The sequence below is a fragment of the Rhinoraja longicauda genome, chromosome 36 (assembly GCF_053455715.1).
Source record: "Rhinoraja longicauda isolate Sanriku21f chromosome 36, sRhiLon1.1, whole genome shotgun sequence".
In the NCBI taxonomy this organism is placed as follows: Eukaryota; Metazoa; Chordata; class Chondrichthyes; order Rajiformes; family Arhynchobatidae; genus Rhinoraja; species Rhinoraja longicauda.
Genome location: NC_135988.1, coordinates 19,160,396 through 19,186,960, shown reverse-complemented (window position 1 = coordinate 19,186,960; position 26,565 = coordinate 19,160,396). Strand labels below are relative to the sequence as shown.

At 47.5% G+C, this 26,565-nt stretch overlaps 1 protein-coding gene across 2 annotated transcripts in view; it reads left to right on the top strand.

Annotated features, from left to right (window-relative positions):
- Positions 1-503: 503 nt before the first annotated feature.
- The window catches only part of LOC144610466 (prosaposin-like), a 29,317-nt gene continuing 3,255 nt past the window's right edge, over positions 504-26,565 (top strand). The window contains exons 1-10 of one of the 2 annotated variants that reach the window (XM_078429199.1): positions 504-725; positions 5,323-5,453; positions 9,689-9,763; positions 11,527-11,652; positions 12,792-12,914; positions 16,803-16,892; positions 17,368-17,542; positions 20,593-20,726; positions 22,376-22,456; positions 24,127-24,237. In XM_078429199.1, coding sequence (XP_078285325.1) covers positions 683-725; positions 5,323-5,453; positions 9,689-9,763; positions 11,527-11,652; positions 12,792-12,914; positions 16,803-16,892; positions 17,368-17,542; positions 20,593-20,726; positions 22,376-22,456; positions 24,127-24,237 — 1,089 coding nt within the window. In that variant the 5' untranslated portion in view covers positions 504-682. The remainder of the gene's footprint in view (positions 726-5,322; positions 5,454-9,688; positions 9,764-11,526; positions 11,653-12,791; positions 12,915-16,802; positions 16,893-17,367; positions 17,543-20,592; positions 20,727-22,375; positions 22,457-24,126; positions 24,238-26,565) is intronic. The other variant, XM_078429200.1, reaches the window with a different exon arrangement.

The window sequence follows — 26,565 nt, the reverse complement described above, 5'->3', positions numbered from 1 at the left end:
TTGGGCTGGTCTGGGATGGGCTGGTCAGGGATGGGCTGGTCTGGTCTGGACTGGGGCGGGCTGGGATGGGCTGGTCTAGTCTGGGGTGGGCTAGTCTGGGGTGGTCTGGTCTAGTCTGGACTAGTCTGGGCTGGGGCGGGCTGGGATGGGCTGGTCTGGTCTGGTCTAGTCTGGGATGGTCTGGTCTAGTCTGGGATGGGCTGGGCTAGTCTGGGCTGGGGCGGGCTGGGATGGGCTGGTCTGGTCTGGTCTAGTCTGGGATGGTCTGGTCTAGTCTGGGATGGGCTGGGCTGGGCTAGTCTGGGCTGGGGCGGGCTGGGATGGGCTGGGGTAGTCTGTTCTGGACTGGGGTGATCTGTTCTGGACTGGGGTGGTCTGGTCTGGGGTGGTCTAGTCTGGTCTGGTCTGGCGTAGTCTGGTCTGGGCTGGGATGGGGAAGATGTGACGCTGGGGCTGGGCTGGGCTGGGCTGGGCTGGGATGACATAAACCCGGGAGGGCGCGTCCTTGCGCTCATAGGCGGAGCCCGGCGGCCGCCAGCGCTTATTTACAGCGGCGCGGAGCGGGTCCGTCAGTGTCTGGATCAGGATCAGGATCAGCATCAGCGCTGGTGCCGGGATCAGCATCAGAGCGGGTGTGAGTGAGTGAGTGAGTGAGTGAGTGTCCTGGGTTCCCGGAGCGGAAATGGCTGCCCTGATTATCCTCACCGTCCTGTGTCTGTCACCAGGTGGGTACAAGGGGTGTTGTGTTGGGGTGTGGGTACAAGGGGGTGGGTGGGGGGGTGTTGGGGTGTGGGTACAAGGGGGTGGGTGGGGGGGTGAGAGGAGGGGTGGGTGGGGGTGAGGGTGGGGGTGAGTCGGGGGTGAGGGTGGGGGTGAGGGGTGGGAGGGGAGGGGTGGGGGGTGAGGGTGGGTGTGGGTACAAGGGGGGGGGGGTGTGAGTTGCCGGGGGGTGACTGGGTTGTGGCCCCGGGCGGGTGTGGAGATGTCCAGCTCTCCGCCCTTCCGCTGACATCTGGCGAAAGTACATTTCCCCGGTGTGGGACGAATAAAGGAATATGTTATGATCATTATTATTATGAAAGTGCGCTGTTCCCGCACCGCGGGCTGCGGGAGGGGAGGGGGTTGAGGGGGTGGGACACTAGGGCACATTCACCCCGCTCCTGTCTTCCCCCACCACACAAGGTGGGGCAGCGAGACCCCCACACACACACAAGACCCACACACAAGACCCCCACGCACACACAAGACCCCACACACACACAAGACCCCCACACACAAGACCCCCCACACAAGACCCACACACAAGACCCACACACAAGACCCCCACACTGGCTCCTCCAGTGACCAGACCCACCCGCTCTCTACATTCACGGCTCCCACTGGGCTCGACCCACCGAGAGGGTCCCATGAAGACCCTCCTGCATTGCCCGTGTCTAAACCATCTCCATGGTTCTCTCTGTGACCCGGGCCTGTGATTCCAGCCTCTCTGGGCTTTGGATGGTTTGTGTCGTAGAATCTGTACTGGACTCTAATCCACAGTTACCTTGCAGATTTACACGGTGGCTTTGATTGGTGCTCTATCACCAAGCAGGATACTATTCCTCAACTGTTTACTTCCTGGTTCCTTCAACCTGTCCATATTCTGCCCTGTGAGCTCTAAATCCTCCCTTTGCTAAATCACTGTTTTATATCTGCATTGTGTTTGTGTGCAGTAGGTATCAACTACCAGTAAAAGGGTCTCGGCCCAAAGCATCACCCATTCCTTCTCTCCAGAGATACTGCCTGTCCCGCTGAGTTACTCCAACATTTCGTGTCTATCACCGGTATCTCAGATTCTTTTCATGTTGCCTTATGATGAAGGAGGCCATTTGGCCCACCCAGCCTGTGCCAGCTCCCAACAATCCAATTAACTCCCTACCTCCATTTATTTCCCTGTGAACTGTTGTGTCTCACATCCCATTGGCTTCCCCGATTCCCCCCCCCCTCCCCCCATCTGCCTCCAGTGGAGGCAATTGACAGCATATGTCTCCCCCACCCCACACTTATTGGGGGCAATTTTCAACGTTCTGCCTCCCACTGGGGCAATTAACACCCAACGGTGTAAACGTACATTGAATTCTCCAAGTAACACTGAACTAACGTCTAGGAAAATAACTGCAGATGCTGGTACAAATCGAAGGTATCACAAAATGCTGGCTTAACTCAGCAGGTCAGGCACCAGTCTGAAGAAGGGTCTTGACCCGAAATGTCGTCCATTCCTTCTCTCCAGAGATGCTGCCTGACCTGTTGAGTTACTCCAGCATTTTGTGATGCCTCTGAAGTAACCTCTACCACACAACCTCCCTCCTATTTCTCCCTGTAACCCCCTCCTTTCCCCCCCCCCTCTCCTGAGCTAACCTTGCACCCTTCTCTCCACTACCCCTCCACCTACAGTCCTAAACCACTCGCACATCATCAATCCTCTGGCTTTACAATTTCCAACTCTCTAATCCTTTTGGTTCACACTCATCCCTGGCCTTTGTCCAACTATCTGCCCATCTAACCCCCCCCCCCCCCCTGTGCTTTTTTGGGGAAGTGTGAACGGACCCAAGCACCTGGAGAAAGTCCATCGTTGGATAAGCCTCCGTGCAGCGGTCAGCACTGGATCTGATCACTGGAGATGTGAGGTCGCAGCTCTGTCTTCCACACCAATGTCCCCTTGGTCTTAAAACCAGAAACATTAACATCACAGTTGTCTCCCGTCCCCCAACACTACCTCTCTAAATGCATTGCAGAGAGAGTTCGATTTAGCTCTTGGGGCGAACGGAATCAAGGGATATGGGGAGAAGGCAGGAACGGGGTACTGATTTTGGATGTTCAGCCGTGATCATATTGAATAGAAACATAGAAACATAGAAAATAGGTGCAGGAGTAGGCCATTCGGCCCTTCGAGCCTGCACGGCCATTCAATATGATCATGGCTGATCATCCAACTCAGTATCCCGTACCTGCCTTCTCTCCATACCCCCTGATCCCTTTAGCCACAAGGGCCACATCTAACTCCCTCTTAAATATAGCCAATTAACTGGCCTCAACTACCTTCTGTGGCAGAGAATTCCACAGATTCACCACTCTGTGTGAAAAAAAACGTTCTCATCTCGGTCCTAAAAGACTTCCCCCTTATCCTTAAGCTGTGACCCCTGGTTCTGGACTTCCCCAACATCGGGAACAATCTTCCCGCATCTAGCCTCTCCAACCCCTTAAGAATTTTATATGTTTCTATAAGATCCCCCCCTCAGTCTTCTAAATTCCAGCGAGTACAAGCCGAGTCTGAATGGCGGTGATGGCTGATTCCTGCACCTATTTTCTGTTTCTTTGATAACCTTGACTTCTCAATCTGAATTCAAGGTCAAGTGATGAGACTGAGTATTTAATTATCATGGGCGCTGGGAAAGGTAACAGTGACATTCCGGCTGCATCTTTACAACCACATCAACGCAGCAACACAACAAATAAATAGTCATGACCAGGTAACTGGACCCACTGACCAGTGTCCTCAGGACTATCAGCTGCCACATGTCTACACTGAGGAGTGCTCTCCCACTGCAGTCAGTGACCAGCAGCATGGTATTCTGCACAGTGTTTAAGATATTGATTGAAAGGATAAGGTCATAAGGGATAGGAGTGGAATTAGGCTATTCAGCCCATTAAGTCTACTAAGCCATTCAATGATCTGTCTCTCCCTCCTAACCCCATTCTCCTGCCTTTCCCCCATAACCTCTGACAGCTGTACAAATCAAGATGCTATTTCTGCTTTAAAAATATCCACTGACTTGGCCTCTGCAGCCTGCTGGGGGTGGATAGATACATAAAGAAAATATGAATTATTTGTGGTTTTAAACTCTGGTTGTGAAAATGGAATGATTCTGGTGCTGACATGATGCAGTGATAATGGAGTTAATCAACAGAGCTGTACTTGTGATGCTGCATTACCACTGCACAATTGGTGGAAAAACATAACATAATAATTATAACCAAGCCATCCACAGTGTACAGATAAAGGATACAACATTTAGTGCAAGATAAAGTCTGATTAAAGATAGTTCAAAGATCTCCAATGAGGTAGATTGGAGATGTGTTATTGCGTTAATGGGCCTGTGAAACTGTAGCAAGAGTTTCAATGGGAAAGTAATGCAGTGAGGTGGACACCATTCTACCTGAAGCTTCTGGGTTGAGTGGTGGACACTATTCTACCTGTAAGCTTCTGGGTTGAGTGGTCAACACTATTCTACCTGTAAGCTTCTGGGTTGAGTGGTCAACACTATTCTACCTGAAGCTTCTGGGTTGAGTGGTCGACACTATTCTACCTGAAGCTTCTGGGTTGAGTGGTCGACACTATTCTACCTGAAGCTTCTGGGTTGAGTGGTCGACACTATTCTACCTGAAGCTTCTGGGCTGTCAAGTCACATTTCCTGCTGCTGCAATTCAAAGGAATTTTCAGAATTTCAATTGAAAGTTAGCAGAATATGGAGAAGAAACAGGGATTGGGAAGTTCCTCTGAGGCCTCTTTTGCTGTCCATTGCATTGTGGCAGTGAGAATGGCAAGGTCATTATTCTGTGTAGGAAGAAATGGAAGATCAAGATGCACACAGAGGACATTGGTTGGGGCCTGGAATAGGCCGCTGACCTTTCACCGTCCGGCGCGGGGGCTTCAACGTCGGGAGCCCCGACCCCCCCAACGTGGCAACTCCAACAGCCTGACCGCGGGAGAAGACGGCAGAGAAGAGAGAAAGACATTCTGGCCTTCCATCACAGTGAGGAGGTGACTGGAGGAGACTCACTGTGATGGATGTTTCTTTTGTTTCGTGTTAGTTTGTGATTGTATGTGTTATTGCATTTTTATTGATTATTCTTATTGGTCTTATTGTTCAACTGCGGGTAATGTTTCATTTCACTACACATTTATGTGTATGTGACAAATAAACCACTATTGACTATTGAAATGTCAATTAAAATGGACCAGAGCATAAGTTGATCTTTTCTTCACAGGGTGCGCACAAAGTACTGGAGTAACTCAGTGGGACAGGCACCATCCCTGGAGAGAAGGAATGGGTGACATTTCATGTCAGACTGAAGAACGGTCTGGACCCAAAATGTCACCCATTCCTTCTCTCCAGAGATGCTGCCTGTCCCGCTGAGTTACTCCAGCATTTTGTACCTATCTTTGATTTTAAACCAGCATCTGCAGTTCTTTCCTACACTTTTGATCACGGGGTGTGAGTTGAAGGATAAGTGACCCTGATGCTTTGGACGAGGCAATGACTCTGTTTTATTATATCACAGTTCTGGTCCGTCCTGAGATGGAGAAGACGTGTCCTCAAGACAATGAGAAATTGTGCAAGGACATGAAGAAGGCCCTAGAGTGTGGCGCCTTCACCAAGTGTGTGGAAAACAATTGGTCCACATCAAAAGAGGTGAGTGTGAAGCATATTGGGACTGTGTATCATGGATGCAAGAGGGTTCATTGGCATAATCTATAACAGAAGACCCATCTTTGGTATCAGCGACTGATTCATAATAGCTCGTGCCTTGTCATCTCTACAAGTTCAAGCCTGCCATTCATGCGTCCTTGTGTTGGTGAGATTGGTACTCTGTAATGGATTGGAGTGAATCACTGGGTGTTGGCTGCCTTTAGTCAACCCTTGCTAGACTTGAGCTCATCCACACTGGCCTTTATGTGGGTAGACTTGAGCTCATCCACACTGGCCTTTCACAATCTGTAACAAACACTCGGTTTCTCTACATTCTTCCTTCATTCTTCAGAAGAACCAAGTTGCTCATTTTTATTTGTGTTGCACCCGTTTCCAACAGTAAAATATTTTGCGGTCAATGAAATATTTTTGAAATATAATGACTGTTTGCAGCAACCTTTGTGGGCAAGGAAGTAGTGGAGCTTGAGAGGTCTGCTTTGAGGAAATGGGGAGGGAGCACACAACTCTGCTGAAAATGTTGCAACAACTGGTGAAGTCAGTGTTGAAATTAAAATACCGTGTTAATATAAAGTACATTTTAAATGAGTACATTGTTTAATGTAAACATTTACTATTTGAGCAACCATCTGCGGTTTAAGCCTCGTGTTTTTGTCCAGAACGGATTTAGTGAAGTAATAACGAAGCTTACATTGACACCCAATGGAAACCTGTTTCTCACTTCACCTTTTGCCTTTTCACTTCCCTTTTTCTGGTGCAGGCTTGAACATAACCAACAACACATACATTGTCCGCTCCCCCCCCCCCCCCCCCCGGCCATGTTTCTGGTGTGATACTCTTCCAGGAAGGATCTGGAGGCTTTGGAGAGGATGCAGGAGGTTTTCCAGAACGCTGCCTGGATTAGTAGATGTCAGATCACTCGGGATGTCAAGAGGCATTTGTGCAGAGAAAAATGGGGTTGTAGGTCTGTGATCCCAGGTCAGAAGCAAGAGATAGCATTAGTTTTGAGGAGGATATGTAGAAGAAAGGAAACATCTGGGATAGAGGAATACCAAGTGAGTTACTGTGGTGATTTGGATCAGATGAGCATCTTCTATCCAACGTGTCAGTATCAAGGATGTGGGTCACACCGCACAGGCCAGCCAATACCAAGAAAGAAAGAAAACCATAGCTGCAATGGCAGAGCTAACATGGACAAATGGAAAGAATGAGTTGCTACAGTAGAGAAGGTAGACACAAAATGCTGGAGTAACTCAGCAGGTCAGGCAGCATCTCGGGAGAGAAGGAATGGGTGATGTTTTGGGTCGAGACCTTTCTTCAGACTGAAGAAGGGTCTCAACCCGAAACGTCACCCATTCCTTCTCTCCCGAGAAGCCTCTTGAACCGCTGTTACTCCAGCATTTTGTATCTACCTTTGATTTAAACCGGCAGATTTTTTCCTGCGACATTAGAGAGTTTGATATTGAGTGTAGAAGGTTGCAAGTGGCCAGGCAGTGGGAAGCTGTGTGTTGGGCTCTATTGTCAAAGCAAGGCAGCCCGTGCTTGACTCGTGACCTGGGGCATTAGTGTTGCACAGACCAGTGGCGTGAAATAGATACTTAGGTTGGTTCACAGACACGCCAGCTGCCTGTCACTTCTGTGGTGTGGAAGAGACTGTGCTCCATGTGTATATGGAGTGTGAGAGATTGCAGCCCCTATTTAAATATCTGAAGGGGCTGCTACTCAAGTTTTAGCTGCATTTCAACCCCATGCTTTTGATCTTTGGTCACCCGGTACGGAGGGGGCAAGGTTGGTTGGGGAGGGCCAAGAAGACCTTTCAGGGGTCCAGGTAGCAGGCAGTCAAGGGTTCTGCCGAGTCAACTGCCTGCCCCTCTCTCAGGCTTATGTCCGTGCTCGCATGTCCCTGGAGAGGGAACACGCGATATCCACAGGGACTCTGGAAGCCTTCTGTGAACACCGGTCGTCATAGGGGATTGAGTGTGTCATGGATAAGGATGATGATGTAATTTGATGATTGATTAATAGATGTTTGCAAACTGCTGGGCAGTTTATGTTTTCAGTACTCTGCAACTGTGAATACAATGTATTGTTCAGGAAAAAGGTTATGGGGGAGGACATAGACAATAGACAATAGACAATAGGTGCAGGAGTAGGCCATTCAGCCCTTCGAGCCAGCACCGCCATTCAATGCGATCATGGCTGATCACTCTCAATCAGTACCCCGTTCCTGCCTTCTCCCCATACCCCCTCACTCCTTAAGAGCTCTATCCAGCTCTCTCTTGAAAGCATCCAACGAACTGGCCTCCACTGCCCTCTGAGGCAGAGAATTCCACACCTTCACCACTCTCTGACTGAAAAAGTTCTTCCTCATCTCCGTTCTATATGGCCTACCCCTTATTCTTAAACTGTGGCCCCTTGTTCTGGACTCCCCCAACATTGGGAACATGTTTCCTGCCTCTAATGTGTCCAATCCCCTAATTATCTTATATGTTTCAAAAAGATCCCCCCTCATCCTTCTAAATTCCAGTGTATACAAGCCCAATCGCTCCAGCCTTTCAACATACGACAGTCCCGCCATTCCAGGAATTAACCTAGTGAACCTACGCTGCACGCCCTCCATAGCAAGAATATCCTTCCTCAAATTTGGAGACCAAAACTGCACACAGTACTCCAGGTGCGGTCTCACCAGGGCCCGGTACAACTGTAGAAGGACCTCTTTGCTCCTATACTCAACTCCTCTTGTTACGAAGGCCAACATTCCATTGGCTTTCTTCACTGCCTGCTGTACCTGCATGTTTCCTTTCATTGACTGATGCACTAGGACACCCAGATCTCGTTGAACTCCCCCTCCTCCTAACTTGACACCATTCAGATAATAATCTGCCTTTCTATTCTTACTTCCAAAGTGAATAACCTCACACTTATCTACATTAAACTGCATCTGCCATGTATCCGCCCACTCACACAACCTGTCCAAGTCACCCTGCAGCCTTATTGCATCTTCCTCACAATTCACACTACCCCCCAGCTTAGTATCATCTGCAAATTTGCTAATGGTACTTTTAATCCCTTCGTCTAAGTCATTAATGTATATCGTAAATAGCTGGGGTCCCAGCACCGAACCTTGCGGTACCCCACTGGTCACTGCCTGCCATTCCGAAAGGGCCCCATTTATCCCCACTCTTTGCTTTCTGTCTGTCAACCAATTTTCTATCCATGTGAGTACCCTACCCCCAATACCATGTGCCCTAATTTTGCCCACTAATCTCCTATGTGGGACCTTGTCGAAGGCTTTCTGAAAGTCGAGATACACCACATCCACTGACTCTCCCCTATCAATTTTCCTAGTTACATCCTCAAAAAATTCCAGTAGATTTGTCAAGCATGATTTCCCCTTCGTAAATCCATGCTGACTCGGAATGATCCCGTTACTGCTATCCAAATGCTTAGCAATTTCGTCTTTTATAATTGACTCCAGCATCTTCCCCACCACTGATGTCAGACTAACTGGTCTATAATTACCTGTTTTCTCTCTCCCTCCTTTCTTAAAAAGTGGGATAACATTTGCTATCCTCCAATCCACAGGAACTGATCCTGAATCTATAGAACATTGAAAAATGATCTCCAATGCTTCCACTATTTCTAGAGCCACCTCCTTAAGTACCCTGGGATGCAGACCATCAGGCCCTGGGGATTTATCAGCCTTCAGTCCCATCAGTCTACCCAAAACCATTTCCTGCCTAATGTGGATTTCCTTCAGTTCCTCCATCACCCTAGGTTCTCCGGCCCCTAGAACATTTGGGAGATTGTGTGTATCTTCCTCAGTGAAGACAGATCCAAAGTAACGGTTTAACTCGTCTGCCATTTCTTTGTTCCCCATAATAAATTCCCCTGTTTATGTCTTCAAGGGACCCACATTTGCCTTGACTATTTTTTTCCTCTTCACGTACCTAAAAAAACTTTTGCTATCCTCCTTTATATTATTGGCTAGTTTACCCTCGTACCTCATCTTTTCTCCCCGTATTGCATTTTTAGTTAACTTTTGTTGCTCTTTAAAAGAGTCCCAATCCTCTGTCTTCCCACTCTTCTTTGCTATGTTAGAAGCAAGTGAATAATTTAACTTCTTTAATATGATCTCTCAGCATTTGCAAAGCCATATTCCAAACACCTTTACATTTGCACAAGGTGCCAAGATTCATGCTTTCTTATCTGTCCTTTAGGGGATTGACCTATGTGCCCTGTGTAAGGGAGTGGCTAGAGAGATCGGCAAAGTGGTGGGCGACAAGGTTGTAGAGGTAAGTCTCCCTCAATCCAACAGCTCTCTGTGTGGGGCAGGCGGTGTGGAGGTGGGTGCAGGGGGGAGGGTGCAGGCGGTGGTTGAGAGGGTGCAGGAGGGGAGAGAGGGTGCAGGAGGGGAGAGAGGGGAGAGAGGGTGCAGGAGGGGAGAGAGGGTGCAGGAGGGCAGAGAGGGTGCAGGAGGGGAGAGAGGGTGCAGGAGGGGATAGAGGGTGCAGGAGGGGAGAGAGGGTGCAGGAGGGGAGAGAGGGTGCAGGAGGGGAGAGAGGGTGCAGGAGGGGAGAGAGGGTGCAGGAGGGGAGAGAGGGTGCAGGAGGGGAGAGAGGGTGCAGGAGGGGAGAGATGGTGCAGGAGGGGATAGAGGGTGCAGGAGGGGAGAGAGGGGAGAGAGGGTGCAGGAGGGGATAGAGGGTGCAGGAGGGGATAGAGGGTGCAGGAGGGGATAGAGGGTGCAGGAGGGGATAGAGGGTGCAGGAGGGGATAGAGGGTGCAGGAGGGGAGAGAGGGGAGAGAGGGTGCAGGAGGGGAGAGAGGGTGCAGGAGGGGATAGAGGGTGCAGGAGGGGAGAGAGGGTGCAGGAGGGGATAGAGGGTGCAGGAGGGGATAGAGGGTGCAGGAGGGGATAGAGGGGAGAGAGGGTGCAGGAGGGGATAGAGGGTGCAGGAGGGGATAGAGGGTGCAGGAGGGGATAGAGGGTGCAGGAGGGGAGAGAGGGTGCAGGAGGGGAGAGAGGGGATAGAGGGTGCAGGAGGGGATAGAGGGTGCAGGAGGGGAGAGAGGGTGCAGGAGGGGAGAGAGGGTGCAGGAGGGGAGAGAGGGTGCAGGAGGGGAGAGAGGGTGCAGGAGGGGAGAGAGGGTGCAGGAGGGGAGAGAGGGTGCAGGAGGGGAGAGAGGGTGCAGGAGGGGAGAGAGGGTGCAGGAGGGGAGAGAGGGTGCAGGAGGGGAGAGAGGGTGCAGGAGGGGAGAGAGGGTGCAGGAGGGGAGAGAGGGTGCAGGAGGGGAGAGAGGGTGCAGGAGGGGAGAGAGGGTGCAGGAGGGGAGAGAGGGTGCAGGAGGGGAGAGAGGGTGCAGGAGGGGAGAGAGGGTGCAGGAGGGGAGAGAGGGTGCAGGAGGGGAGAGAGGGTGCAGGAGGGGAGAGAGGGTGCAGGAGGAGGGTGCGGGAGAGGATGCAGGCAGTGGCCGTGACTTTGGGTAAACTTGTTTACCAAGAAAAGAGCTGACATTTTAAAGCATTTGGCTAACTCCATGAGTGGCCATGAAATCACTACAAGGGGTTGCAATAGTGTGTGTATCGGAACGTGTTGGTGCTCAGAGTGTGACTTTGCTGTTGCCCTCCACACCAATCTCTGTTTCCATCTCATTCCGCACGGGCTGGCAGTCTACAAAAGCACTTGCTGCAGCACTAACCGGGCACATCCCTGTGAAAGTGTGGGGGATCAGAGTACATCTGGCTCTCCCAGTGGTTTCCAATTGGGAATGGAAGTAGTGGGGGTGTAGAAGGGAATGTTGTACTTACCTGTACCCTATATATGACTTTACTCGGATGCGGTAAACACAAAATGCTGTCTGACGAAGAGTCTGAAGAAGGGTCTCGACCCTGAAACGTCGCCCATTCCTTCTTTCCAGAGATGCTGCCTGTCCCGCTGAGTTACTGCAGCATTTTGTTTCTATTTGGTTTTGACTGGTTCAGTTGCATGTTTCTCATTTGACAATGCTTGGTTGCGCTCTGCATCTGATCACCCAGTTCCTATCTATTTTGCAGGATGATGTGAAAGCTGTCTTGCTCAAAATTTGTTCCATGATCCCATCCAAGCCGTTAGCAGACCAGTGTACCTCTTATGTCAAGGCATTTCTTCCCTTGGCTATTCAATTCCTGAAGAATGAACTAGTGAGTAACTGTTTGTGGGTGATGCCTTTAATGTAATATGATTGAGAACACGTCTAATTCTGCTTCTGCCTAGTTCTGCATCTCCTATAATTCCCACCACACATTACTTTCACTTCAGGTTTTACTGTCGCTGTTAAGGATGAAAGTGGAACTTGAAATTATTTTAGTTTTAATTGAAGTGGGTGTGAGGAACTAAAAGCTACAACAAAATTGCTGCTGTTTTTGAGTAAGATTTTTCTGCAGCTGCTGCTACATGCTAGTTTAAATATTACTTTTTGTTTTAAATAATAGATATTTTGTGTTTGCAATTCAATTTTGTGGTCTTCTGGCCAAGGTACTTACTCCATCGCTGGAGATCAATCTCAAAACAAAACGAGTATCAGTTGTTAAACTTGGCATAAAAATCTTAATGTCATTATTTGAAGTGGGTGGCGTTGCTGGTCGAGCCATTGCCTCTCGGCCAGCGACCCGGCTTCCATCCTGATGTCGGATACTGTCTGTGTGGAGTTTGCAATTTCTCCCTGTGGCCGTGTGGGTTTTCTCTGGGTGCTCAGGTTTCCTCCCACATCTTAAAGGTGTGTGATTTTGTAGGTTAATTGGCTGCTATAAATTGCTCCTTGTGTGTAGGGAGTGGATGTGAAAGTGGGAGAACATAGACCAGGTGTGAATGGGCAGTTAATGATCACTCTGGACTGGGTGGTTTCCATAATGTATCTCTAAACTCAGGCAATGTAACCCGCTTCCAATTTTCATTGTTCTGTATTATAATCTTGGATGGATTTGTCAGTTAAGATTTTTAAAATATCTAAAAATGTAAATGTGAAGGAAGACTATTGTTAAAGCGTGCATTTTTTTTTCATTTATTGTGTCTTGTAACGCAAGAAAGACATCACAATTACTTCCACCAAGTCACTGGAAATCCATGTTAACTCCTGGGACTGAACCATAAAGAAAAACGAATTGGGAAGATAAATGCTGTAAAGTGACCTCCCAACTTTGCTCGCAGTCCAGCTGCCTATTTGCAAAACTAAATTTACTTTACAGAAAGTTACACAGCACAGCGGATCAGCTGGAGATGAGGAGAAACTACAGTCTGGGTTGTTGCACTCAGCTTTTGTTCCATGTGCTTTGGTTTACAGCAAAATCCAGATGCATTGTGTGCTGCTCTGTGTGTCTCCATGATGCGATCCAATAACACCCATGAGCTTCAACCAAAGCAAGTCATCAATCTTCCACCGAAGGCAGAAGATGCAGTTCTGCTGGTAAGATCATTCTACAGGTTGTATACCCTGTATTCAAGAGAGCTAGATAGAGCTCTTAAGGATAGCGGAGTCAGGGGGTATGGGGAGAAGGCAGGAACGGGGTACTGATTGAGAATGATCAGCCATGATCACATTGAATGGTGGTGCTGGCTCGAAGGGTGGAATGGCCTCCTCCTGCACCTATTGTCTATTGTCACACCGGCATGTGCCGACAGACGGCAGCCCCCCTTGTGGAACCGAGCTGTAGTTGCCACACAGGTCACAATGCCAGGGGTCTCTTACTGTTACTTTAAGAAAGTTAGCTTGGCCTTGACTCCAATATTGGAAAGGTTTAGAGCTCAAGTTAGAACTGCCTCCAGTTGCAATATTTTCACTGAGTCAAGAATTCCTGGGAAGACTAAAGTGAAGGGAAAAGGTCTATACCCAGACTTGTACACCTAAGCAACAACTGCAGAGTGGGAGGGCAGAAAGCATTTCTGATTGAGGCAGAAATGTTCTGAGTCCAAACTCGACAGCCAAGATTTGAGCGGGCAATCTCGGCTGCATTCAATGTAGGATGGCTACATGGCCACTCTGAAAATGCTAAGAATGGTGGTCATTGATAGCACACACACACCCGAGGACCAGTGATGACTCATTTTCTTTCCCTATTCTTGAACAGGTCATCCAAATGGCAACAATTCTCCCTGGGAGTCCTCTCCCTTGTTAATGAGCAGCATTGCAACTTAGCCCAGGTTTGACCCAAGGTCAAGTATATTTGAGTCCTTCCCAGGTTAGGACAGGATTCTGTTCCTGACAATCCTTCATCACCCAACAAGTTGGTAATAGGGCTATAAACAGAGTTCTCACAAGGCAGAAGCTGCTGACAACCCATCCCACCATACACACATACATCAGGTGGTGGTAGGCTGGAGAGGACCTGTACACTCTGCAGTCCAGGAGGAGGCATGGGTCAGGTATAGGCAGCTGGTATCCAGCAACTCCCTGAGAGAGTACAGGGGATTGAGGAGCATACACAAGATGGAAATCACGGTGGCGCAGCGGGTAGAGCTGCTGCCTTACAGCACCAGAGATCTGGGTTCAATCCTGACTGCGGGTGCTGTCTGTACGGAGTTTGTACGTTCTCCCCGTGACCTGCGTGGGTTTTCTGAGATCTTTGGTTTCCTCCCACACTCCAAAGATGTGCAGGTTTGTAGGTTAATTGGCTTAGTATAAATGTAAATTGTCCCTAGTGTGTGTAGTGTTAGTGTTCGGGGATCGCTGGTCAGTGCGGACTTGGTGGGCCGAAGGGCCTGTTTCTGCGCTGTATCTTTAAACTAAAAGAGGACAAGAAAATACCATGAGATCGTCTCTGCCATGGAAGACTACCAAGACCCCAGAGATTTCATGCCTATGTTATTGGGGGGAAAGGAAACTAGAGAGAGAATGGCCCTCTTCAAAAATCAAAGTGGTCATCTATGCAGATCCACGGGAGATGGGTAAGGTCTTCAAATAATATTTCTCCTGATTTTACTGTGGAGAAAGACCCAAAGACTAGGGAAGATGGGAAAGTTAATGGGGGTATCTTGAGGACTATTCATATTGCAAGCCAAGAAGGTGCCGGATGCCCTAAGACATACTAAGCTGGACACATCTCATAGTCCCTGATCAGGTGGAGCTAAGGACACTGGGAAACTAGAAAAGAAATGGCAGGAATGGATAAGGATGGTTCCGAGGTATATGTAGGTGAATGGGACTAGCTTAGATGGACAAGCTTGGTCGGCATGAACAACTTTTGCTGAAGGGACTGTTTCCAACCTGTGACTCTGATGACTGCTTTGTACAATAAGGATTGAACCTTCCAATTTGTATTCACTACGTTACAAATCTTGCTCTTTTTTGTTTATCATTATCAGATTGTGGAGTTTGTGTTTTGCAGGCAAGTCCATAATGTGTAATTCTGCCTTAATTAATCTGGGCTGGGTTGAACAACGGTTTGGAATCGACCACATTGACTGACCACAATTTCCTTTCCCGGTGGCTGTTACTCACACAGATCGGCTTTTGCAATACCTGGTCAAAGTTACTGACGCTGGGATTCGGATTTACTAAATGGCATTCTAGCTCCTGGTCGTTAGATCTTCCCACGATGGGAGAGGTTAAACAGCAGGAAACTCAGCAAGGGCATAAAGATGTCTTTTGTTCCATGTCCAAAAGTAATCTAACATTTTGAACAGTTTTCTGAAATTTGTCTTAATATTCACACAAGAACACAACAAAATAGGAGCACAAGTAGGCCATTCAGCCCCTCGATCCTGTCCTGCTGTTAAATATTATCATGACTTGATATGTCAATAGACAATGGGTGCAGGAGTAGGCCATTCGGCCCTTTGAGCTAGCACCGCCATTCAATGTGATCATGGCTGATCATTCTCAATCAGTACCCCGTTCCTGCCTTCTCCCCATACCCCCTGACTCCACTATCTTTAAGAGTTCTATCTAGCGCTCTCTTGAAATAGCTGTCAATAGCTTTACCTCCACTCATGCTGACTGAATTGCTGAGTTTGTGTTTTTGATCCCTTGGTTTAATGGTAATGGTGGGGTCAAGGAAAGATCGTTCACGTTGCTGCAGCTGTGTTTCTACCAATCTTTCCTCCACCACGCACATGAAGCACAAGATGCCATTGTATGCCGATGCCGAGAAATGTGTTCAGCTCTGGCTGAATAATTTCTAATCTTGTGATGTGGACTTGATAAGAATGGTAATGGTAAAAGGTGTTGTATTCTGACGTTGCACGTTGCCTTGGGATACAGTACCAGCACATGCAACTTCTGGTTAGCTGCTTTTTGAGCTCCTACCTTTATTCTGAATCAATCTGATAGCAACACAGTCACAATGAAGTCCACCCTCAATAGAAGATGAGACTAAATCCACAAACATTGTCCTTCTACTGATGCCACATTGGACAGCTGTGGCAATGATGATGGTGCACGTTTCCCTCATGAGGCTAGCTCTGCCCGGGGTTGTCAGTCGCGGCTATAGTGGACCTTGCACGTCTTCAGTGCGCTTCAAAATTAGGGTGGTACGTTTGACCACCATTAGTTGAAAAAGACTTGGTTATAAAGGTCTTTGAGGGATCCCATCCCTGAAAACAGAAGCAATGTTACTTGAGAACCATGCAAGAGATACCAGCAGCACCAGCGCATGTTTACATCCTGACAGCAGCTGGAAAAATGCGGTCGACCCCATCCCCTCAGTCCAGTGTGGAATAAATCTTGATTAGTACGGGTGTCGGGGGTTATGGGGAGAAGGCAAGAGAATAGGGATAGGAGGGAGCGATAGATTAGCCATGATTGAATGGTGGAATAGACATGATGGGCCAAATGGCCTCATTCCAATCACTTATGACCTTATGAACTGACACGCTGTAGGAGTCTAAATAATCTGTCATTCCATCCAGAGTGGAATCCAACCCCAAATGAAGCATTCATGGCCAGTGAAATGAGATGTGACGGTTAATCTAATTCCATTAGGAACGTATATTTGCACAAAATACCTCTGTTACACTAATAATTATTGTTGCGGGGGGGTGTTGGACAATTACAGCCTAGTAATGGTGAAAGTGGGCTTCTGAGTTTGAGATTGAAATGCACTGTTGGTTCAATGGTACTTTGTTATCACAGGTACTGAAGGACAGTGAAATTCCTTTTTTGCATGCAGTTCAGAAAGGATTATAATACATAAGCACAATCTTAATAAAGGACAAGTGTATGGGAATAGTTCACTGGAGCATCTGGTTTTGTGCCAATGCTGTAATATGTATCAGACTTGGTTGGTGATGCATCCCACCCATTACCTGCACCTATGAAGTACAGCGTAATTGCAGTTACACTGAATCTATTTTGCAGGTGAATCGTCACCTTGATATGCCCCAGTGTGAGTTATGCCTGCTTGTTTTGAAAAAACTGGAGGAAATGTTGCCAATGGTAAAGACCAAGGTGAGTTATTTGCCAAATAAACAATAAGGTTGGACCTTTGCCTGTGTATCTGTTCCCTCGATCGTTCTCTCTCGCTCTGTCTTCTGTGATACGTAATCTGCTATGCGGCAATGCGTTCACCCGGAAGATTAATCGGCATTTCCTGCCATTTGTTATAATGACTTAATGGGGCTAAGTTTGAAGGCATCAGTCTGAAGAATGGTCTTGACCTGAAGCGTCACCCATTCCCTCTCTCCTAGATGCTGCCTGACCTGCTGAGTTACTCCAGCATTTTGTGATACCTTACGTCTGAAGGCATCTCAACTTCCTGATTTAATTGTTTTTTGGTAAATAAACAATAATGCCTTTCAGAGGGTGGATAATGTCCTCTCTAATATCCAATACGTAAAAGGGCAGGGGCTGAAACACAGTTGTGGGATTGTAGTGGTTCCTATCTTTGCTTACTTTAAGTCAATGACAATTTATCCATTTACAGGCTGCCATCCTCCACGTGCTTGATCAGATTTGCAGTGTCCTGCCTGAACATTATTCTGAATCGTGCCTGGACTTTGTAAAAAACTACGGCGAAAAAATCATTGATATGATTCTCAATCAACTTGGGCCCAATGCAATCTGCTTTTCTCTTCACCTCTGCTATACCGACCAGCCAGGTAACTGTCCAGGACTCCAGTCATTTACTACTCAATAGAGGGACCTTATTTAAAGCTCACCGTTTTTAGAAGTGAAGACAGATGATAGTGGTTCATATCAAATGTCTTGTTTCTTCCATTCCCTCTGTCACCCACCCTAGTTCCTATCATCTCACAGAGCATCTAGCACAGACACCTCGACAACATGGCTCGTCTTGGTTTGGTATCAGATGTGGCAAATTGACAATCTGAAATGATTCAAGTATCACTGGCTCTGTGGTAGGAACTGGTGTGTGGAATACTTAGTTCTTCTATATTTGGATCATTCCTAGTTTCAGTGTGACTTGGACAACTACTATCTCACGCCCATCATGGGTTCCAGTAATACTGACTCTGCCAATGAGACTCCCTGCTCTTGCTATCATTGTGTTTTCTCATCTTCAATGCCAATCTGATCTTGCCCCACACGGCTGTGGAGGCCAAGACAATGGATATTTTTAAGGCCGAGAATGACAGATTCTTGTAAGGGTGTCAAGAGTTATGAGGAGAAGGCAGGAGAATGGGGTTGAGAGGCAAAGTTAGATCAGCCATGGTTGAATGGCAGAGTAGACTCGATGGGCCGAATGGCCTAATTCTGCTCCTTTGACTTACCTGGTCTGTGATTCTTCCCTCTTGCTTCTGCTTCCAGTTAAGCACTCTAGTATTTAATATTTCCAACATGGAATAATGATTATAACTAAATATCTTGCCTGTAGCTCTTATAATTTTATATTCTCAGCCTCTGATGTTTCAGAAAACAATTCCAGTTTGTCCAACCTCGCCTTGTAGCTAATACCCTCTTAACCTGACAGCATCCTGGTAAACTGTCTGAAGAATAGTCTTGACCCAAAATGTCACCCATTCCTTCTCTCCAGAGATGCTGCCTGTCCCACAGAGTTACTCCAGCATTGTGTCTTGCATCCTGGTAAATCTCTTCTGCATCTGCTCCAAAGCACGTTCAGTGACTGGCTTGAGATACTGGCTCCAGGATGTCTGAAACACCAATATCACATTTCTAGCATAGTTTCGTTTAGAGATAGTTTGGAAACAGGCCCTTTAGCCCACCGAGTGTGAGCCAACCAGCGATTCCTACACACCACCGACAATTTACAATTTTACCAAGCCAATTAGCCTACAAACCTGTATGTCTTTCAAGTGTGGGTGGAAACCAGAGATCCTGAAGAAAGTCACGGGGATCCACACAAGTCACGGGGAGAACATACAAACTCCATACAGACATCGCCCCTCGTCAGGATCAAACCTGGGTCTCTGGCGCTGTGAGGCAACAACTCTACCGTCGTGCCGCCCGGAGAGAAAGGAGAGTGAGAAATCTAGGAAACGCAGTACATTTGGCTTAACCTGATAGAATCACATGATGGTTATAGCACGGACAAGGCTGTTTGACCCATCATATCCTTGTCAGCTCTCTAACAGAACCATTCCCTTGTTGCACTCACTCAGACTTTCCTCTGTAGTGTTGTGACTTTTTGCTTCCCATATATTTATCCAATCCTCTCTTCAAAGGACTAACATTTGCCACCCTCCAGTCCTCTGACCCCCTCCCTCTCCCCCCCCCCCCCCCCCCCCACACACTATCCAAAGAACATTGGATTATGGCAGAGTCCTTGTGATTTCCTCCCATTCTTTCCCTACAACCCCAGGACGTGCCTCATCCAGTCCCGGTGATGTGGCTTCAGGCAGTTTCTCTACTCCCACCAAGTTACTGACTTTTAACACAACCAGTGTCACTATTACTCTGCAAGTGTTTATATTCCTGGTGAAGACTGATACAACGTGCACATCTAACCTAGACAGACTAAACTCCCATTCTTTTCTTTAATACACTGTCCCTCTAGGAATTTTCTGTAGGCATGTACTCATTAGAATGCCTTCAGATTCCCATATGCATTTGCAGCTAATCTTTCCTTGCATATTCTTTTGCCTCAAGTTCTCATTCTGACTATTTTGAAATCAACTTGTTTTTCGTTAGTTTTTGCAACTGACACTTCTCATAAGCAACCTTTTTCTTTTGCAATAATTTCCTGCGTCTTTCATCATCCAAGGAGCTCTGAACATCTTTGTTGCTTCTGGTTCCTGATGTGATAAGTGCCTCATCTGAACCTGAACCTTTGCTTCCATAAGGAGGCTTAATCTGCTACATCTTTACCTCTCAATTTAACCCGGGAACCAGAGTCTCTCTCAATCTGTTGAAATTAATCTCTGTCCAATTATTTTTGCTTGAAATTGTTCCTTTTCTACAGTTAACTTAAATCTTGTGATGTTCTATTCACTGCCACATAGAACAGTCCTGTACAGGAGCAGGCCCTTCGGCCCACCAAGTTTGTGCCAGACATGATGCCAAGACCATCTCTTATCTACATGGACATAATCCACACCTGTCCATCCCCTACATCTCCATGGGCCTCTCCAAAAGTCTCTTAAACACTGCGATTGTATCTGCTTCAACTATCACTCCTGGCAGTGTCTTCAAAACACTCGCCACCTTCTGTGGAAAACAAAGTTGTCCCTTTAAACTTTGTCCCTCACACCTTGTAGCCATGCCCTGTGCATGGAAATGGACAGGTGATCTGTTGGTTGTGACCCTTCACACTGGATAGGGGTCCTGACCCCAAAGGTCATTTAGACATTTCCCTGCACAGTTGCTGCCTGACCAACGAGTTCCACCATCTGTTTGGGTTTTTTTTTTTACAACATTGGTGCCATTTGTGTTTTTGTGATGGGATCTATCCAATGTTGCAGTAATGCAATAAAAAGAACGATCTGTGCCTGGAAAAGCCTGCTGATAAAGTCTGAACCCTGTCTAACGTGAATGTCTCCCTGTCTAACATAAAGTTCAAACCCTGCCTAACGTGAATGTCTCCCTGTCTAACATAAAGTCTGAACCCTGTCTAACATGAATGTCTCCCTGTCTAACATAAAGGCTGAACCCTGTCTAACATGAATGTCTCCCTGTCTAACATAAAGTCCAAACCATGTCTCACGTGAATGTCTCCCTTGTGCCCACAATGTAGCACTATCTGAAGAGCTGGGTATAACAAGCTGTGACACCTGTGAAAAAATGGTGCATCATCTCTCCCTCGGTCAGAAGCACGGCACAGACATGATGAAAACCTGCAGCTCGATGTCTGGGGTGTCCCATCTCTCGGTGAGTCAAGGGGGATCCAAAAGGTGTGAGTGTTGGCAACGCCTTCCATCGATGGTGGAGGATTTGAGACGGGACGAATTGGGCAGCAATCAGTCAGATTGGACTTTTCTTCCTTTGTTCAAATGATGTTCCTGATCAAAATTTCCACATTATTGGAACAAAAGGTGGACTAGATATGTGGCTAGTTTTAGGGCACAGTGCTTCAGTGCTACAAAGCATTGCCTAAAGATTGTTGAGTGGGGACATGCATTCATTGCCACAGGAGGCTGTGGAGGCTATCAATTGATATTTAAGTCGAAGATTGATAGATTCTTGAATACTACAGGTGTCAGTGATTATGGGGAGAAGGGAGGAGAATGTGATTGCGAGGGAGAGATATATCAGCAATGATTAAATGGCAGAATAGACTTGATGGGCCGAATGGCCTAATTCTGCTCCTCCAACTAATGAACTTATTAGATCAGAAGTAAGGATATTTGGTGAATATTGCATAAGGTTTAAATGTATACGGAACTACCAATGAAGCAGTCCACTGCCATTGTACATTAATGCTGATGCAAAATAGTCATAGTCCTTGTCATTGTGTGCAATCTACAAAATGTCCTGCTGTTACTTGCCCAGGCTGCTGAATAGCCTCTCCCAAACTTGTGACCACGTCCAAACGACGAGAACCTAGGCAGTAGGTGCACCACCCTCCAAATCCACAAACCCTCTGGACTCCGGTCTTGGAACTCCCCACACAACTGCATTGTGGAAGTAGCTTCACCAGAAGAACAACACCTGTTGTTGGAGCAGGTTTCCTACCACACTCCACACCACAGAGACAAGCAGGAAATGTGGCCTTGCCTCCACTCCCATACTAGAAAAACTTTTCTTCAAAGAGTGAAGTTCACACGATAGTGGAGGAGGAAGCAAATATTTGGCATGTCTCTGGTGTAGAAGGGCACATTACCAGGTGCATCCACTTTTTCTTGTTGCAACTAAATACAGAAGTAGAAGTGAAGAAAGGAAGTGAAATTATGTTAAATGCTGAAGTAACTCAGCGGGTCAGGCAACATCTCTGGAGAGAAGGAATGGGCGATGTTTCGGGTTGAGACCCTTCTTCAGACTGATATCAGGGGAGTGGGCGAACTGATGACTGATGTCAACCAGCATCTGCAGTTCTTTCCTACACATTTTGTACTGACATTACTTAGCTTAGTTTAGAGATACAATGCAGAAACAGGCCCTTTGGTCCACAACGATCAGCGATCCCCGCACACTAACACTATCCTACACACTAGGGACAATTTACAATTTTATCAAAACCAATTAGCCTACAAACTTGTACGTCTTTGGAGTGTGGGTTAAAAACCTGGAGCACCCAGAGAAAACCCACGTGGTCACAGGGAGAACGTACAAACTCCGTACACACAGCATCCTGGTCAGGATCGAACCTGGGTCTCTGGCGCTGTAAGGCAGCAAGTCTACCGCTGCGCCACCATGCCGTCCATTCTATACTGTATGTATTAGTACTGTAACTGTCTTTTTTGCCATTACTTAGAGTTTTGTACTGGAATTCACCTAGAACAATGCAAGAATATAAATTGTTAGCTCTATCAGAACGGGACTGCTGATGATCTGTTGTTTCAATCTGATTCTCCCCTTAGTGTGAAGACTTTGTTTATGTTTACAAACCCCAGCTTGACATGATGCTTCACAAGTCCGAGAATTCAAATGACATTTGCAAGGTAAGAGTGAGGATATTCTCCTAATGGATGAGGAAGTAAACAGGACAGTGAGTGGATGTTGTTTATCTAGATTTTCAAAAAGCCTTTAAGGTGCTGAAGGTGAGGCTGTAAAATAGATGGGGTATCAAAGGGAAGATACTAGCATTGATAGCAGGTTGATGAGGGGATTGAAGGCTTTGTGGCCAGGTTTGCACATGGCACAAAGAGGGGCAGGTAGTGTAGAGAAAGCAGGAAGTCTGCAGCAGGACTTGGGCAGGTTGGGAGAATGGCAGTTCAAAAAGAATTTCAAACATTGCCATTATATGATCTATTGATAGGACTTTGGCCTCTGTAAGAGGAAGTAAAGCAAGGACAGACAAAAGAGAGGTAGTAGATGTTATCTAAATTTATACAAAGCCTTTAAGGGACCGCACGTGAGGCTGCTGAAAAAGATAAGAGCCGAAGGGGGTACTAGTGTTGATATCAGGTTGGCTGGATGGCAGAAAGCAAGGAGGGGCAATAAAGGGGGCTTTCTCTTGTTGGCTGCCAGTGACCAGCAGTGCTCCACTTGTTGGCTGCCAGTGACCAGCATCGTTGCGCAGTGGATCCGCTTGTTGGCTGTCAGTGACCAGCAGCGTTCCACTTGTTGGCTGTCAGTGACTAGCAGCGTTCCACTTGTTGGCTGTCAGTGACTAGCAGCGTTCCACTTGTTGGCTGTCAGTGACTAGCAGCGTTCCACTTGTTGGCTGTCAGTGACTAGCAGCGTTCCACTTGTTGGCTGCCAGTGACCAGCAGCTTTCCACAGTGGAACTGCTGCTCTTCACTTGTATATCAATGATGAGGAGATTGAAAGCTTTGTGGCCAAGTTTGCAGATGATACAAAGACAGATGGAGGGCAGGTAGTGTAGAGAAAGCAGAGACTCTGCAAGACTTGGGCAGTTTGGGAGAGTGGGCAGGTTGGGAGAGAGAGTGGGCAGGTTGGGAGAGAGAGTGGGCAGGTTGGGAGAGAGAGTGGGCAGGTTGGGAGAGAGAGTGGGCAGGTTGGGAGAGAGAGTGGGCAGGTTGGGAGAGAGAGTGGGCAGGTTGGGAGAGAGAGTGGGCAGGTTGGGAGAGAGAGTGGGCAGGTTGGGAGAGAGAGTGGGCAGGTTGGGAGAGAGAGTGGGCAGGTTGGGAGAGAGAGTGGGCAGGTTGGGAGAGAGAGTGGGCAGGTTGGGAGAGAGAGTGGGCAGGTTGGGAGAGAGAGTGGGCAGGTTGGGAGAGAGAGTGGGCAGGTTGGGAGAGAGAGTGGGCAGGTTGGGAGAGAGAGTGGGCAGGTTGGGAGAGAGTGGGCAGGTTGGGAGAGAGAGTGGGCAGGTTGGGAGAGAGAGTGGGCAGGTTGGGAGAGAGAGTGGGCAGGTTGGGAGAGTGGGCAGTTTGGGAGAGTGGGCAGTTTGGGAGAGTGGGCAGGTTGGGAGAGTGGGCAGGTTGGGAGAGTGGGCAGGTTGGGAGAGTGGGCAGGTTGGGAGAGTGGGCAGGTTGGGAGAGAGAGTGGGCAGGTTGGGAGAGTGGGCAGTTTGGGAGAGTGGGCAGGTTGGGAGAGAGAGTGGGCAGGTTGGGAGAGAGAGTGGGCAGGTTGGGAGAGTGGGCAGGTTGGGAGAGAGAGTGGGTAGCGTGGCTGTACAAACATTGCTGCATACATGTTTTATTGATAGGAACTTGACCTCTGTGTAAGAATGATGAAAGCAAGATTGCTTGGAGAAAATGAATGTACCTGGGGACCGCGACATTGGTGCGCGGATAAAGCAGTAGCCGCTCGCTGCAAAGTAAGTATGACTTCATTTCTTCATGTGATGTTGGGGAAATGACAGCTGCAGACATTTATTGGGATAAGAGATTTCGGGGAACCCTCGAGCCTGATTGTTGTTTGTGTCTATCTTAAACTAGTTTTGATTTGGATCCACAATTCAGAATTGAGCACGTGTCTTTCACGTTGCTGCCACATACAAGTTAGAACAACGATCTAACTATCATTTACACAGGCTCAGTGTTACAAGCTCTGATTTGTAGAAAATAACTGAGAACATAAGGTGTAGGAAGTAACTGCAGATGCTGGTTTACACTGAGTGCTGGAGTAACTCAGCGGGTCAGGCAGCATCTGTGGAGAACATGGATAGGTGACGTTTCACAGAGTGCTGGAGTAACTCAGCGGGTCAGGCAGCATCTGTGGAGAACATGGATAGGTGACGTTTCACAGAGTGCTGGAGTAACTCAGCGGGTCAGGCAGCATCTGTGGAGAACATGGATAGGTGACGTTTCAGAGTGCTGGAGTAACTCAGCGGGTCAGGCAGCATCTCTGGAGAAAAGGTACGGGTGACACTTCAGATTCAGAAGAACATAAGAATTGGAATTGAAGTAGACCATTCAAGTATGCTCTGCCATTTAGTTTTCCAGCACTATCTGCTTATTTGATTCCTTAATATCTAAAAAAATATCAACCTCCCTCTTGAACACAGTCATACAGCATGAAAACAGGCCCTTCAGCCCAACTTGTCCAAGCTGGCCAAGACGCCCCATCTACACTAGTCCCCCTGACTATTTTTGGTCCATAACCCTCTAACCCTTTCCTATCCATGTACCTGTCCAAATGTCCTTAGTACCTGTGTCAACTACCTCCACTGGCACCTTGATCCAAATACTCATCACCCTCTATGTGGAAAAGGTTGCTCCTCAATTTTCTTATTAAATATTTCCCCTCTCACCTTAAACCAATGCTCTCTGTTTTTGATTCATCTACTCTGGGTAAAAGACTGTTCATTTAGCCTATCTATCCCCTCATGGTTTTATACACCTCTCTAAGATCATCCTCTTGGCCTCTTGTGGTCCAAGGAATAAAGCCCTAGCCTTCCCAACCTCTCCCTGTAGCTCAGGTCCTGGTAATGTGGCAACTGAACCTCCATGGTTCTATTTGATAGATAATTCCAAAGATACACTCCCCTCTGAAGATATGTTATGTTCATCATTGTGCTGATTGTCCAGCCCCGTATGCTCTGTGACCATGGTTCTGGACACCCGATCGATGTTTGTACATTTCAATAGGATCCTCTCTAAATCTTGTATAAAAAGCACAAGCTATTTAATTGTTCCTTGCATCACAAACCCACCATCCCAGTCACCAACCTACTGAATATTGGCTGCAAACCTTCTATCACATCTATCCTGACTCGGGTAAGGAAACTAGACCTGATATTTCAGAGGTAGTATCAGCGGGGATCTACAGAATTGATCCCACTAGGGTAAGCGGGATCATTGCCCTGCAACAGCAGGAGATGCAACACCTGTCCCTATACCTCCTCCCTCGACTTTGACCAGGAACCCCAACAGTCCTTTCAGGTTTATAGACAATAGACAATAGGTGCAGGAGTAGGCCATTCAGCCCTTCGAGCCAGCACCGCCATTCAATGCGATCATGGCTGATCACTATCAATCAGTACCCCGTTCCTGCCTTCTCCCCATACCCCCTCACTCCGCTATCCTTAAGAGCTCTATCCAGCTCTCTCTTGAAAGCATCCAACGAACTGGCCTCCACTGCCTTCTGAGGCAGAGAATTCCACACCTTCACCACCCTCTGACTGAAAAAGTTCTTCCTCATCTCCGTTCTAAATGGCCTACCCCTTATTCTCAAACTGTGGCCCCTTGTTCTGGACTCCCCCAACATTGGGAACATGTTATCTGCCTCTAATGTGTCCAATCCCCTAATTATCTTATATGTTTCAATAAGATCCCCCCTCATCCTTCTAAATTCCAGTGTATACAAGCCCAATCGCTCCAGCCTTTCAACATACGACAGTCCCGCCATTCCGGGAATTAATCTAGTGAACCTACGCTGCACGCAGAGGTTCACTTACACCACCTCATCTACTGTATCTGTTGCTCAAGGTGTGGACTTTTATATATCAGCGTGACCAAATGTAGACTGGGTGATCGTTTCACAGAACACCTTCGCTCAGCCAGCCTGAACCCACCTGATCTCCTGGTGCTAAACATTTTAATTCTCTTTCCCATTCCCACACTGGCCTTTCTGTCCTAGGCCTCCTACATTGTCAGAGTGAGGCCAAACACAAATTGGAGAAACAGCATGTTTAAGAATAAGG